This window comes from Ochotona curzoniae, unplaced genomic scaffold, assembly GCF_017591425.1.
Source record: "Ochotona curzoniae isolate NIBS_2020 unplaced genomic scaffold, NIBS_Ocur_1.0 contig_883, whole genome shotgun sequence".
NCBI lineage: Eukaryota > Metazoa > Chordata > Mammalia > Lagomorpha > Ochotonidae > Ochotona > Ochotona curzoniae.
Window position 1 is genome coordinate 52554801 of NW_024466599.1, and position 15452 is coordinate 52570252.

The window sequence follows — 15452 nt, forward strand, 5'->3', positions numbered from 1 at the left end:
TCCCACGTCCTAATCCCTGCAACTTCTGGAATAAAATAACAGAGTGGGGACCTGGCGCAGTAGCCTAGCAGCTAAAGTCCTCACCTTACACGCGCCAGGATCCCATATGGACGCTGGTTCTAACCCTGGCAACCCTGCTTCCCATCGAGCTCCTTGCTTGTAGCCTGGAAGAGTAGTCAAGGACGGCCCAAAGCCTTGGGACCCTGCACCCGTGTGAAAGATCTGGAAGAGGCTCCAGGCTCCTGGCTTCAAGAACAGCAGAGTGCACCCCTAAAAAACTGGGCTTGGGACAGTTTCACTTAGAACATGAAACTGTAACCTCTCCAGAGTTCACCAAACTCTTTCCTTCAATTCCATCAAGACTTCAAAAGGCTGGTGGTAAAGTTAAAGGAGCAGGTAACGCACACATTCCATTAATGTTTCTGAAGACCTTTCATACATAGTTTCTTCCTAAAAGCCAGCAAACAAAACCCAGAGCCCACGAGCCACATTTCCTGGTGGCCTAACCATGGCCTCTCATCAGCTTCTCCGTTTTCTAAAGTTCTTTATCATCAATGAGTCCTCGCTGTGTCATGTCATCTCTTCTATCAACATGACCCTATTTGTAAAACATTGATGCAGGCAGGCATAGACACATGTTTGTGTGACTGGGGCTAGCTAAGAAAATGGTAGCACTTCAGAAACACACGTAAATATTCTAAATGTTGGTAAAGGGCAGCATCAGAAAGCCACTGCTTGGAGGCATCCAGAGAACAGAGGTGCTTCCAGACTGTTCTTTGATGTGCACCCTCGCTGTAACAACCCCTTTTCAGCTCCTTATCTTGCTCTGATAGCAAGCAGAATTTATGGCAGTCCAGAAATCTCTTTGGCAAGACTAAATATGATTTGGTACAAAAGGATGGAGGAGGGCAAGGGACTCTTTGATGATAAAACCAAACTCTGAGTTTTCTGGACGGCTGAGCTGGCAGCAGCCTTGGAGCAGCCGCGATAACTATGGCCTGTATGGCTCTGTCGCAGCCAGTGTGTGGGGACTCCATTCTGAGGTGATTGAAGAGGGGCTGGCAGGACTGCTCCCCAAGCCATGCATCTCCCCTTTCCTGGCTGAATAGGAGACAGGCTGAGATGCAGGACTGTCACCCTAGAACTCCCACCACCAGGGTCACCAGGTTAAGAAATGACTCAAGAGAAAATTCTAGGAAGCAGCTGAATGAGCTCCAGGAGAAGCGGCGAGGGACCTTAGGGGTTTCCCCAGAGCAGGTGAGCCGGCAGGGAAGTAGGTCACAGACTGGAGCCAAACTGACTGGAGGATGAGAACTCACTGGGTGCTGCCTCCTCTCCTCGGTCTGCAGCATTGCCTAGGAGTCACTTTTCTCTGCTTTCTTTCCTTTCAAATTCACCTCTCCTCCCAGTGTCTGAAAACCTCACACCCTTGAGTCCATTCCTTCCCAGTCTTCCTCCACCTGTCATATCTCCCCAGCCCTCTCACCATGGCTCAGCCGTGAGTGAGGTATTCAAGTCCAGTCTTGAGCGGAGGCCAGCTGAGGCAGTCGGTTTGTAGGAAGCTCTAGGGCCAACACTTGGAACTCAGCAAGGATACCACCAGTACTTTGTGTAGCATCAGCAGGGCTGGGCTCAGAGCTGTGAGCTGTAGTCTTGGCCCCCTATTAGGGCCCCAGTTTCCCCACTCTGGAGCCGATCTTCAACCTTTGTCCCTTGTCCTTCCTGTGTGCCCACACACCTGCTCTCTGCTGCCAGCTGCCTTGTTCCCTGAGCCAGATGACCTCCAGGTCCTGCAGCTGACCTGGTGACTAGGCATGTCCAGTCAGAGATGACACAAGTTAGAAATGTCACCCCGACCGGCTGCATGCTGACAGAGAGTATCTAAAACTCTAAAAAGGTGATAGGGAGGGGGTAAAGTGTGGCAGGGCAGGGAGCTTGCCCTGGGCTGTTCCAACTGTGAGGAGTCATCAGAAGGCATATGGAAAAGGCTGTGTGGACTTCAATTTTAAGCTCATCTTTTAATTCCATGTTCCCATCTGCTCAGACAACCCTGTATTCTGAGGTCTCTACCTTGCTCCTCCAGCTGTCGTTGGTCCCTCGCTCTCCTCTGAGCTGGTCCTGCCAGGCCTCTCTGCAGCTCACATGGTAAAGGCTGAACTGTTCTCCAACTCAGGCGCTTCTCTGTAGCTCCCAGCCCTGGCCTGACACTCCCATGAGATGCCAACCTATCCTCTACTCAGACTGGCTGACACACGCCTCTTCTACTTGTCTGCTCCTCCTCTGCCCAGCCCTTCCCCTCAGCTCACATGGTCTCACTCAGCTCCCTGGTTTCTCTCCTTTTTGGTTAAAGTAAATCACCTGTCTTTGCTGACTTCACTCTCTTGAACTTTCTTAGTCAGCAGTGAGAGGGAAACTTTCTCCCTTCAGATCCTTAAGCTCCACTTGCGTGCCCTCACCACACTGGACAGCCACCTGTTCCAAAGCCAGGAGGAAGAGGAAGAGAAAGTCCAGGTGCCAGACAGGGGGGAAATGGAGTCTGTCCAAGCAGACATGTGAGCTGGCTGGTGGAAGGTCTGCCCTTTGCAAGCCCCGGCTTTACACCATGGGCTCTGCTGGTCTAGTTGGGACTGTGGTTCTGCAAAGACTTTTAAGTGAGCACCATGAGGCCCAAGCTGCTTGGCACCCAGTGTTCCACATGGACTGCTTGACCCTGGGTTGTCTGTGTACCAGATAACATCCTATACCCTACTAGCCCCATCCTCTGCCTCATCTTCCCGCTTGCCCCTGCTCTAGTATCTCAAGGTGGTTAGGGTTGGGGAAGTGTCTGCTCTGCCCCTGAATACATGGAGTATCTGGACACAGCTCTCATGTCCAGGACCTTCTTCCAGGGAAGAACTGAGAGCTCGCTGGCCTCGTCCCTTGGCCCTGCAATCCCTCGGGCCCATATCACAACCTTATCCTTGTAAGTCCTTCAGATTCCAGAGCATCATGGAATGGTGCCAGTGCTCTTGCTGCACTCTTGCCTCTTGTGGCCACTACCCAGGCCACGGTAGGCTAGGCTGATGGTCCTTGTGGCAGGGAGACCCAGTTCCACCTGAGGCCTCTGCACTAAAGGCTCCTATGCAGAGTCCTGGCCCAGGTCCTTACCTCCCTGGGCTTGTTTCCTTCTCAGCATAAGGAAAGAAGGGTTCTGGTGCTCCCTTTACACCTCCAGCTTCAAGTCTTCTAGGAGAGGTGCTCCCCCACTTCCCCTCACTGTGACTCCACTTTCCTAGTTACTGACTGTGGGCAGGTGCCGCCATGAAGTATATATGCATATACCTTGTGATCAACTGGGACTCACCCCCAAGTATTTTTTAATGAATCTGACCCAGAAACTGGTTTCAAAAGGTAATGCCTCTGAAGTTTCACTTCTTTTTCATTAAAAAAAAAAAATGTGTATGTATAAGCGTGTATGCAAGATCAAATGTCTCCTCCTTTACAATGCTAACTCCTGGCTGTGGGGGCCCTCTTCTGTGGGATCCTGGGGTATTGCTCCCTGCCTTCCTAGCACCCCCCACAGTACCTCTCTTCCAAGGTGGACAAGATCAAGCCAGGGGGGGTCTCTGGCGGCTGGTCTTGAGGAGCCCCCTCCTCCCACCCCCTCCCCACAAAGCCTGCACAGCCCGGGGCCTCCCTGTCATACCTGAGAGGAGGGCCTGGCCCGTGAACTGCCCGTACACGGAGGCAGCATGGGGAAAGGCATTGAAGGGCGGGACCGAGGCACCGGCTGGGACCCCGGAGCTGACTTGCTGCAGATCCAAAAAGGCGGAGCTAGATAAAGAGGAAGGGGTGGAGCTAGAACTGGACACCTCGGGGGTTTCCTGCTTTATGGCGAAGGGTGAATGAGGATCTGCCGGAGGGAGGGAGACAACAAGGAGAGAGGGTTGTGAGATGAGGGGACGGGAACATGCACAAAACAAACCATGAGATGGGGGGATGGGCAGAGTGGGAGCGGGTGGGGTGGCGGTGGGCATGGGTTGGGTAGACAGGGTGCTTCCCCCCGCCCGGGTTCTGGGGCCAGAGTAGGGGTACACCCTGAGCCTGCGGTGAATGAAGAAGTGGCAAGCAAGGCTCCACCTCCCTGCTGTGTCTTTAGCAAGTGTAGATGGAGCGCCTTTGCCAACGTGTGTATGTGCCCGCCTTTCCCCGCCAGAGACAAGAAAAATGAAAACCCAGGAGGGGCATAAGGTCAAACGTGCCGCCCCCTGGGCTTGCCTCGCTTGCCAGGTCCATACCCCAATCACCTTCCTCCAGCCGGGCAGCCAATGCCCTCCAACTGGGCCTCACAGCTGAGACCACATGGCCTCAAGGGGCTTCTGGCACCATACCTGCCACCACTGAATAGGTCTGGTGAGTGGAGAGGTTGCGTCCCAGGGGCGTATTAGAGGGTGTCAGGGTGGCCTTCCCATCGTCCAGGGTGCTGTTGAGCAGGGGCAGCGGGTAGAGGCCCTGAGGAGGCAAAGAGAGGCCAGCTTACAGACATCCTCCAGGCAAGACACGTAACCCTAGGTAAAGCTCTTCTCCCATGCCATCTCTGTCCACCCCTCTCAGCATCCTTCACCTGCTCCTGTTCTCTTAGAGCCCTGCTGCTCTGCCCCCAGTGCCAGGCCCCAGACTTTCCTTACCACCTCCCCAAAATTCAAGATCAGTTGGTAGCATGGGCACCCGGGAACAGGATGAGCACTCACTTCAGAGGACGGTGCCCTGGCTGGACAGTGAGCCCCAGCTTTGTGTTTTCATGGGCCCAGAGTACAGGAGAGTGACAAGGACGAGTAAGGACAGAGACAGGTCAGTCCAAAGACTGTTGAGTCTGCCTATTCATTCCTTAATTTGCCTCCAGATGCAGTTAAGAAACTCATCATGCTCCCACGTGGGGTGGAGCCAGGATTCAGACGCAGGCAGTTTGGTGCCAATGTCCCTGCTACCCTAGACTAGGTGACTCAATGCCCTCCTCTTAACATGGTGGGGTAGCTGACATTAGTCACCTCAGCAGCAGCCCTATGCCATGGTCAGGTGATAGAATGCCCTGCTCTATAGCTGCAGAGCCTGGACGCAAGGGCCCAGTTCTGAAAGCACCAAATCCAAGCCTTTGGTGGCAAACTGTAGGACGGGTGGATTTCTTCTTCTTCCTCTCCATGTCCAGGAACAGAAACTTGCATTTCCAGCTTGAAAATGATGCTTGTGGTTAATATGGTGTGAAAAGGTATCAAGTAGTTGGGAGTTTTCTCCCATAAGACCTTACGGTAGACTCTTACTAGTCTCCTCTGACATGAAATGCTGCTCCATCTGTAAAGAGCTTGCTCAGCTGCAAGCAGGAGGCCGGCTCTGCTTGTGGCTCCCTTCCACCCAGAAGAGACAGCACACACTTGTCCCTCACACAGAGTTCACACACGTCACCAGTGTGATAGGTGAAAAATTGCACAAAACTGAAATTGGGGAATACTCTGGGTTACACAACAGCTTCACTAGAGGCAGTCATTGGACCAGGCTCTCCAAGAATGCCCAGCACACTGGGCATGGCTGGATGTTGAAGTCCACTCTGGAGGCCATGATAAGTGCATAGTGGCAATGACGGACTCCATGGTGCTCTGGCTCCATGCCTTTTGGAGGAGTCCACTTAGCAGAGTAGAGTGGCTTAGAGCCTGGCTTAATGTAATTAAATGTAAATGTAAATTCAAACAAAATATCCAATTTCTACGGAGTATTAGAAAAGTTTAAAATACCATATGATGGACTAATTCCATATTGAAATATGTACTCAAAACTGTATAGCTGTTTCCAAGTTCAGGCAATTCAGTAAAAAAGAACAAAAAATTCTCCTATGGAGTCAGATGTTTCAGTGTTGTTGCATTGAGTGGCCTCAATATCCTAGTGATGATTGGATCTGTTTAGCTGGACTTGAATTTGAGTTGGGGACAGGAAGGCACAGTGCTTTGGAAATCGCGCAAGTTTGAGCCCTGGTTTGACAATAACCTGTTAAGTAGCTTTGGTCTTCTTGACCTTCCTGTGCCTGCCTTCCTCTTTTGTATTAACTAGGCTTGTAGAATCTAAGACGAATGCAGAGTCAATGAGCTCTCATGGATGGTGCTTACACAAAGTTCTTAAAAGGCTTGCTGACCACCGATACTACTAGGTCATTGTAGGTATTATTCTTTATTTCAGAATGATGTGAAAGCTAGAAGCTGCCAAGTTCATGGTCTCTATCTGGATAATATTCTCATTCTGTTGACCTGCTCCCTGGTGGATTTGCACAATAGAGAGTGGCCGAATGGACTCCTGACTATGCTGGGTAGTGAAACAGCCACCTGGAATGAGATCACGTCATACTCGTCTTCAACACTTTGTCCCTTGTTGACTTAGATGCCTGTGCCTTGGCTCATGCTCAGGTCAGGTGTTGAGCACCTCCACAAGCTGATGGGCCTTTCCATGCCCAGGGGAGCGAACACACACTGTTGCTTTGGCAACATAATCAGTCACCAAAGGCTAGGGAGGTAAGGGCTCAAGCCTTCATACCCTGAGCCTGCTCTACCTTCTCACTACCAAGGCAGGAGAATGAATGAATGAGTTAATGATTGATGGAATGGGAGAAGGAATAATTTCATGGATACTGTCTAGATCTCAGACTCTTCTTCTGTGGGGTAGGGGTTGGGATAGCTTGATGGTTTTTAAGTACTTCCCCAGCACCACCACACTGTCTTCAGGTTAGAACTTATGAAAGCAACCTAGCTTAAACAGGCCAACGGTGGAGCTTTCTGCATGAACCCGAGACCAGCAGAGCTAAGCGCCACAGCCAGCTGCATACCCAGCCCTGCCTGTGCTCTCAGACCCTGGGTTAGTACCACACACACAGGAGAACTGGGCTTGGTGGTCACCAAGGCCCCCTGTGACTCCAGGATTCTCCAGGTCCAAGGGGACTTAAATATGTCATGGAAAATGAAATGAAAATATTAGCTTTTTTTTTAGTGTCACACCTGTTTGAAATTCACATATTGGGTTTTTCTTGTGATATATATTTTCCTGTGATCTTTTGGAAGATGCCTTAGATGTAGGGATTTCAAGATAATTCATTTTTTAAAAAGATTTGACATGTGTACAAAAACACATAAAAATTGGGAAAACATAATAGCTGTGAAAGAGATGGTGCTAATTCATTTTTTTTTTTAAGTTCCCTCATACGTAAGCCAGCAGGGAACAGGACCTTGCTGTAGTTAAGCAGGGGCCTTTGGACAACTGAGCCAGAAAATGGCTCTGGGACCCAGCAAGTGCCCAGGGTCTCAGCCAGGGAGGGGTATATTTACTCTCCTGGGGAGGCTGGTGCTTGCACACTGGATTCTGTAGGCTCACTCCCCCAGAGTGGGCTTCCTGCAGGTCCATTGATGAGGAGGTACCAGGTACCTTCCAGGAGGAGCTGTGTGTTGACTCCCCATGGCTGCTGCCACCTGCCAGCTTTCTCTGCACCCCTTGTAGCTGTCACAGTCAAGGCTGATAAAATCGCTGACGCAGATTGCCAGCCCAGCTGTGGGTGCTGGCACAGGCCCAGTAACCCAGACGGCCACTGGCAGTGGTTCAACCAATTATTGGCATTGCCACCATCATCCTACGCAGATCTTAAAGACATATATGCAGGACTGTTTTATTCCTGGGTCACATGACAGGGTTAGTCAAGAGGGGACAAACAGATACAGTGTCTAAATCTCAGTCTCCTCTTATTGTGTCCCCACCAGACACAGTGCAGCTCATTGACTTGCTGCAGGGAGGGGAGAAGATGCTACAACTATTGATGGCTGCTCCTGAAGGCAGAAGGTGGTGATTCTGACAGAGCTGGAGAGTCTGTGGGTCTCAGGTGCAACCTGTCACGTCTTTGGAAGGCTTTCCCAGAAGCCACCCTGTCATAATTCATTGCACCTGCCCGAGTGCTGGGAAGAGAAGTCCCCTGCAGCTTGTGACGTATTATACTGGATTTCTCAATTCACTCTTTCACTGGCTCAGTCTACCTTTATTGGGTATCTTTTATTAAGGACGGTGGTGTTGTGCAGAGTGCTTGTTGCGGGGACTAGAAACCCTGCTCTGTCCTTAACCAGTCTGCTATGTCCTCACACCCCTGTCCTGTCTGCTAGCTGATCCTCAGACCCTGGGGAGGAGGGCGATGGGAGGGGCAGCCAGTGAGAGGTGCCAAGGCACCAGGGCAGGAGAGGTGACTTACGTCTGAGGGGCAGTGAAGGATTCACGCAGAAGGCAATGTGTTCGCGCTGAGTCATAATGGCCCAGCGGTATTTTTCCAGGCAGAGAAGTGGGAGGAAAGGCATCTTGCGAGGAAGGCACACGGTGTGCGAGAGCAGAGAGGTGTGAACAAGGGTGGCATGCTTCGGGCCATGAATAATGCAGGGGCATGGGGGTGGTGATATGCAGCTGGGGACAGCCAGGGGTGGGGCTGGCAGACAGGGCATCTGAGGTCATGGCAGGGAGACCCAGAAGTGTGGGATCAGACCCTGAACTTGACGGGGAAGGCGCTACCACATCCTGTTATCGCTCCTGAAAGGTCAGGGGAGGGGGGACAATCTAAAAGATTTCGAGTGGAGAGTTGGGGGAGAGGAAGAAGTTGGGCATCTGATGAGAGTGAGAAAGAACACGTGTTGGGGTTGCCTGAATCACATGCCCTGAGCCCCGCAAGGGGCTCCTCACCTGCTCGCCTTTGGTGTGGCCTGGGGAAGCGTAGGTCTCCGGGTAGTGCTGCCGCTCAAAGGGGCATTCCAGGGGCTCGAGGTGGTGCTGGCTGAAGGCGTCAGTGCGGAGGTGCTTCCGGGGCCCGCCGCTGCTGCTCTGGGAGTCAATGCTCAGCCGGCAGCTGTCCTGGTCACCTGAAGTCCCCCAACCCCCACCGGGAGAAAGTGATCAGGCAGGGGACCCATCTAATCCATGCTCCAGGCCAATGCAGAAGACAGACTGGAGGCACAATGCCAGGCTCCCGAGCCCCCTGGGAAACTTGGCAGGATTAGAAATAGGACAAGCCACTGTGCAGGTGGAGATGCTTGCAGAGTCCTGGATTATAGGGAAGAGGGCCTTGTGTCCTCGGCAAAGCCTGGGCAAGTTGTACCCCTAGCCCTGGCTGCACCCTGGGCTCCCCAACACTCACTGTCATCCATCTTTCTCTTGCTTTCTCCGCCAGGCTGAGCAATCCCCAGGAGCCCGTTGATGGAGTAGGTGGAGCCCAGGGAATCCGACTGGGGTGACTCTGGAGGTGTGACGGCTGAGCTGGGGACTGCAGTGGGGTGAAACGGAGGCGGTAAGGATATGGGGGTGACATCCTCACCCTGCCCTTGCTGCGAGAAGGCAGCAAGTCATGCCGTGAGGTCACTCCTCCAGGGCCACTGGCAAGAAGCCCCTGGGAGTCAGTGCTGTTCCCAGTCTTTGTCCCTCTGGGAGTCAGGCCAGCTCAGTGCATGCAAGGGTTTAGCGGGTGTGTGTGTGTGTGTGTGTGTATCCAGGCCCCTCTGTACTCACTCAGCGTGTGTCCTGGGCTCAGGGACTTGGTGGCCACGCAGCTGTCCATGGGGAGGTTGAATGGTTGCTGCACTTTGGTCCGGATGATCCTGTGAGGAAGAAGATAAAGTTCTTCAGAGAGGAGGAAGCAGCACTCATGGTCATCTCCTGCCATCAAACCTACGACTTCATACCTGGGACCCGATCATCCCCAGTGTCGTGACTGGTGCCACGGGTCACCCAAGGCAGAAATGCAGCGTCCTTCCACTTGCTATCAAGCCCACCATTCAGGACCCTATAAATCCATCCAGCTCTGTACCCTCCATCTTTGAATCCCTCTACAGAGACAGAGTCCACGTGCCACCAGTAACACTTCCACCGGGTCCCTCACTGGCCTACACCTATCCACTCTCCTCCTCGCCTGATGGATTCTCTCAATGGCAAAGTGGGGTTTTTGAAGTGGGAGTCAGCCTCTTGCTTAAAACCTGCCAAGCACCCCCTTCCCCCTAGCTCATATATCAGAGGCAAGAATATAGATTAGCCACTCAAAGGGGCAGCCTCATCTGACCACCCAGCCTTGGTCTACCTCATGTTTCTCTGCTTGTGACCTACTGGCTGTCTTTCAGCTTCGTGGAAGAGCCTACAAGCCATAGAACCTTTGCATGGCCATTTCAGAGTTCCTTCCTTCCACCTTTACTTTCTTAACTCTTCCTCACTGTGTCTTATTTCAGGAAAGCCTTTATATTCTCAATAAATCAAGGTACCCCTCATTGACTCACATGCCAGCTCACCTTTGTTAGCAGACTATAGAGGTACGTGCTTACAATTGACTACCTGATTAGTGTCTGTCTTCTCATTTGACTATAAACTCCCAAGGACAGGTATTGTGTGTCCCCAGGGCCTTACACCTAATGAATGAGTTTTGTGTGAATGAATGCATGAGTAAGAAATAATTGATGCAGAGAGGCAGTGAATGAAGAACTGGAGGACTACACAAATGAGTGAATGCTTGAGTGAGGGCCACGTTTCCAGTTTTGTGGTGCAGGAAAAGATCAATTCTAGAAGACTTTTATTGAATGAAAGATGTGACATTTGAGGAAGGAGACTGTGGATCACATAGCACAGTGGGGCATTAGGGAAACGTGTACCCACAGCATGGGGCAAGTGAGAGGCCTCCGTGGTAGACCTGCCCAGCACCTGGACTGCCTTCCTCCCTTCTGCTCTGCCCATGCCAGGTCTTTCCTCGGGTGACCCTCTTGTGACTCCCCCAGAGTCCAAGCCTGCTGACAGGGGCTCCTGTGGCTCACCTGTTAATGGAGCTGACACTGGGGACGGTGTCATTGTCACAGACTCCTTCAGCCAAGAGCCGGTCTCGGATCTCCCAAGCGAACATGGTAGGGTTCTGCCGCTTGTAGTCTCCGATCTTCTCCACCACTTTGGGGGTGGCCACCTTGGGCTTGGAGCCCCCTATCACTCCAGGCCGGATGCTGCCAGTCTCGTAGTACCTACTCCAATAGAGAACCCCAAAGAATTACCCAATAAGCAGGTGGGGTCTTTGGGCAACGACCCAAGCCAGAGCCTCACTCCTCTTGGAGGCTGCTGGAGTGGGGGGTGGCACCCCAAGACTGCCCTTGAACACTTGCTGTTCCTTGAACTGTCTGTTTCCCTCACTTGGAGAGGTTTTGTTGCTGCCAACCCTGACTTTACTCCAGCTCCCCTCCTTCCCTTCCCATGGGCCAGGCTTTTGTGCCTGCCCCAAGAGGAGCCATCCTCAGGGGACTTCCTTTCCCAGATATGAAAAATGACAGATGTGCCATATTAATTACAGGTGGAGAAGACATGACTGACGATTTTCTCTGGCTATCCTGATTTTACTTTTGTTTGAGAAGCCAGCTAGGGTCACCGGGCACTCCACCCTGTCTCGTTGGTTCACCTTTGCATCCTGTCTGAGCTTCTCTCACAGCCCTTACCTCCCACTCCGGCTGAAGTTGAAGCCACTTTTCCTGTACTCCACAGCATGGCCCAGCCCTGGAAGCTAAGTTTCCCTTTCCAGGGTCTGTACTTCTCCCTTCTCCCCAGCCCTCAACTAGCTTGCCTTGGCAGACGGATGGCAAGGAGGGTCATGCCCTTTGCCTTGTAGGGAAACACCCTGGTTCCTTCTACCATGAAAAAGAAAAAAAACACAAACAACAAACAAACAAACAAACAAACATGGCTCTTGAAACTCCATTTAAGGACTGGCATTGTGGTGCAGTGCGTTAAGCTATCACTTGCAGCCCGGGCATCCCATATAGGAGTGCTGGTTAGAGCAGTGGCTGTTCTGCTTCTGATTCAGCTTCCTGCTAATGTGTCTAGGAAGTCAACACAAGATGGCCCAAGTACTTGGGTGTCTGCCTCCCACTTTGGGAGACTTATATTCAGTTCTTGGCTGCTGGCTTCAGCCTGGTCCAGCCTTGGCTTATTGTTCGCATGAGGAGTAAATCAGCAGGTGGGAGATCGATCTGCCTGCCTATTTCTCTCTTCTGTCTCTCCTTCTCTGTTGCCCTGCCTTTAAAATAAATAAATAAATAAATAAATAAATAAATAAATAAATAAATCTTTTAAAAGCAACAACAGCAGCAGCAACAACTCCTCTATTCATTAGTCTGTGCCATCCAGGACTCATCGCTCTGGAAAAGCCATAGCTCATCGTGGAAATCCCCTCTCTGCAATCTCTGCAAAAGACCATGCTTTTCCCTGACAACTTCAGGCACCATGCCAGGGCCCCCCACAGTTTATTTATGAGTCAGGCTTCTTTGCCTTCTTAAATTAGAGCTCCTGTTTAATCCACATGTAGGTTGTGAGAAGGGGACAGGTACACGGAGCTGACCCAAAGCCCAGAATGCTGGAGATTTCATTTCATATGTGGGCATGGTGGTGCACTTGCTGGTTCACTCCTCAAATGCCTGCAATGGCTGGGACAGGACCAAACCAAGCCAAGAGTTCAATCCAGGACTTCCATATGAGTATCAAGGACTCAAAGACTTGAGTCATTACCTGCTATCAAATGGGGTGAACCTAAGCAGGAAGCTGGAACTGGAAGCAGAACCTGGACTTGAACCCAAGCACCCCAATGTGGAATGATGGTGTCCTTACCAGAGTTTTAACTGCCAGGCCAACATCTGCCCACTCATTTTTTTTCTTAAGTATCCATGTATAGCAAAACTTGCTTCCATTACCCTAAAGTTTTGCTCTGATTGGTCTGGGTTGGAGGATAGATATTGATTTTGACTGTTTTGGATCAATGATAGCTCCCAGGCATAGCAAGTGCTGTGAACTGTTGCATTGGGGTCTTACAGTTGAGTGGCTCTTGACCTCCATGGTCCATAAACATGGCCTGGTCATCTCAGAAGAGTCAAGGTAGCCAAACCTGGCTTCTAAAGAAGCCAGTTTAGTAAAGACTGAACAGGGGCCTGAGAATCTGCATCTCATCAATCAACCCTCATACTTCTGTGGCCGGTGTTCTGGGTGTTAGTTTGAGAAGCCAAAACACGGGAGTCCCTCCTGCGGGGCTCTTACCTGGGGAGTCACCCAAGACTATGTGTCCCCTCCCTATTGGCATCAGTACTCTGAGCCTTCCAGAGAAGACTCCTGTCACAGGACCAGAGGAGACTAGAGCAAATGAAATTTGGGGCAGGACAAACTGAGAAGAAAAGGACCAAAAAGGGAGGAAGGACAGGAAGACAGTAGACGGATGTTATGTCTGAGTAGAAGTTCAGAAGCACCACTACACCCTATTCAGGTCCTGAGGCCAAACCTGGACTTGGACATGGGTCCCTTGCCCTTGGACAGGTTGGCTTGTGGCCATGAGGTGGGCTGCAGAGGACAGACTCTGCAAGGACAGTGGGGCAGGGTGAATTTCGTGCTTACCTGCCGAGGATCTTGCTGACACAGCCATGGCTGACACGGAGCTGGCGAGAGATATCGCAGGGTCTCACACCCTGGTGGGCCAGGTCTACAATGCGTTGACGGACCACTTCAGGCAGGGGTCTGCCATTCACGAAGGCCCCTCCCAGCTGGTTCAGCCCTCCGTGGCCTGAGAAGATAGCATTTGCAGATGTCAGGTTCAGGCAGGGAGGTTTGGTGAGGATTAGCTTTGAAGATGAGTGTGTGTGTTTGTGTCCATGTGCATGACTGTAAATTCCCACAGTCAGGCCCTCAGGAGCTCCCTCTGCATCCTTCCTCATATCCCTCCTCCCAAGCAGGCAGGCATGGTGATGTCCACAGCCACCCCCATGTGCTGGTTCCCAAGGATGCATTATGAGCAAAGGTCTACTCTGTCCCCCTTGGAGCCTTAGTCCTTCACTCAAAATCTCCTTTCCTTCCATCATCATAAAAAGTATATTAGAGTGAAGGGTTCAGGCCAACACAGAGCTGGGTGACCTCGGAGTCGGGTGGGGGAGAGTCCCTTCTTATCCTCCACTGCTTTTCCAAGACATTAGCAGGGAGCTGGATCGGAAGTGCAACAGCCAGGATTCGAACCAGCGTGCTTAAGATGCCAGATCTGCAGGTGCTGGCCCCAGGCCTCTTTCACAGTCCTCATTCTCCTGTTTAAGAAGTGGAACTGGGCTGTGAACACCAACCGCACTGTAAAGCACAGAGCATCCAAGCAGAGCTTCTCGGTTCAGCTGGGGCAGAATGGGCCTGAGTGCTGCTAGTGGGCCTCAAGGCCAGAACATTGAAACCAGCCACCAGAGGCCTCAAACACACATGGTCCTGTGGGTTACAGGACTGGCAGGTCCAGCTGCAAGTAACTGTGCAGAACACAGACCTGCCATGGAAATGAACGGCTGCTTCCTTACTGCTTTCTTGACTCAGTCTCTGTCCTACACACTGCAATCTGCTTCCTTCTGAGTCCAATAGCTACACTACACAGACACTGGGTCCTACAGGGGCCAGAAGAAAGGAAGACTCAACCCCTGCCCTTCCCTCATGAGGTTTATTACACAGGGAGGCCAGAGCAGCCACCAGTTAATTAACATTCCTTGTGATCACATCTGGGACTAGGAATAAGAAGAGAGTATGAAAATCAGTGGAGGGGCAGCTAGCCCTGGCTCAGGCAGCCACAGATCCCCTCCTGGACAAGTCTGAGTTCACATGGAACTTTGAAGAAGGGCCAAAGTGAGATACAAAAGAGAGAAGGCTATTCTGGGTAGTGCAAATCACATTGCAAAGGCTCAGAGACTAGAAAGCACTTGTCTGCCCAATGTGCCAGCATGTTCAACTCTATAATATTTCTGATTCACAGGGGGCAAGGCTTGGGCATCCACCAAGACTGGGCATGGAGAGTTTGAGAGAGTTGATTGCTATGGCTTGGATGACTCAGCAGATAGGAGGAGCAGCCTGGATCTAACTCAAGTTTAGGGTATTGCCACCTGGGGTGAACTCTGTCCACTGGCCAGAGCTGACCCTGGCGGCTTGGGACTGGCTTTGCAGCTTATCAGGAAGATGCTACAGTGTGGGCATTGTGGAGTGATCCAGCTGGGAAGGAGGATGGAGTCTTGGGGGATGGGACTCCAAGAGAACAGGCAGGCAAGAAGGCAACTCCAGAGCTTCTGTGAGAGCCAGTTAAGACTATTTATGGTCCAGGATGGGAAGTGCCTTTGTGGGTACACCGTGCCCATTACCACCCACTGACTTAGCACATTCAGGACTGCCTTGCAATTTCTCCACAGGGGCCCAAGCTGTCTTCTGGTAAAACAGTCCATTTCCCTTAAAAGGGGGGGTGGGAGAGACTATGAGCCTGTGCCCTGGGCAGTTAGTCAGGAGGAAAAGCCCGCTGGCCAAATACCAGTGTGAGGGACAGGCTGATCCACCCTCCAGGTGGTAGAGACAGCTGGGCCAGGGCACAGCTTCCACCTGCCCAGTTCCAGGCACCTGCCCAGGTGGAT

The 15452-nt window shown here is 51.8% G+C and overlaps 1 protein-coding gene across 1 annotated transcript in view; it reads right to left on the minus strand.

The window, feature by feature from the left end:
* PAX8 (paired box 8) overlaps window positions 1–15452 on the minus strand; it is a 55106-nt gene that overhangs the window by 11194 nt on the left and 28460 nt on the right. Inside the window, exons 3-9 of the mRNA XM_040994090.1 lie at window positions 13432–13597; window positions 10830–11027; window positions 9544–9632; window positions 9176–9301; window positions 8725–8900; window positions 4371–4491; window positions 3686–3892 (exon numbers count right to left, since the gene is read on the minus strand). Of these exons, the coding sequence (XP_040850024.1) occupies window positions 3686–3892; window positions 4371–4491; window positions 8725–8900; window positions 9176–9301; window positions 9544–9632; window positions 10830–11027; window positions 13432–13597 (1083 nt within the window). The remainder of the gene's footprint in view (window positions 1–3685; window positions 3893–4370; window positions 4492–8724; window positions 8901–9175; window positions 9302–9543; window positions 9633–10829; window positions 11028–13431; window positions 13598–15452) is intronic.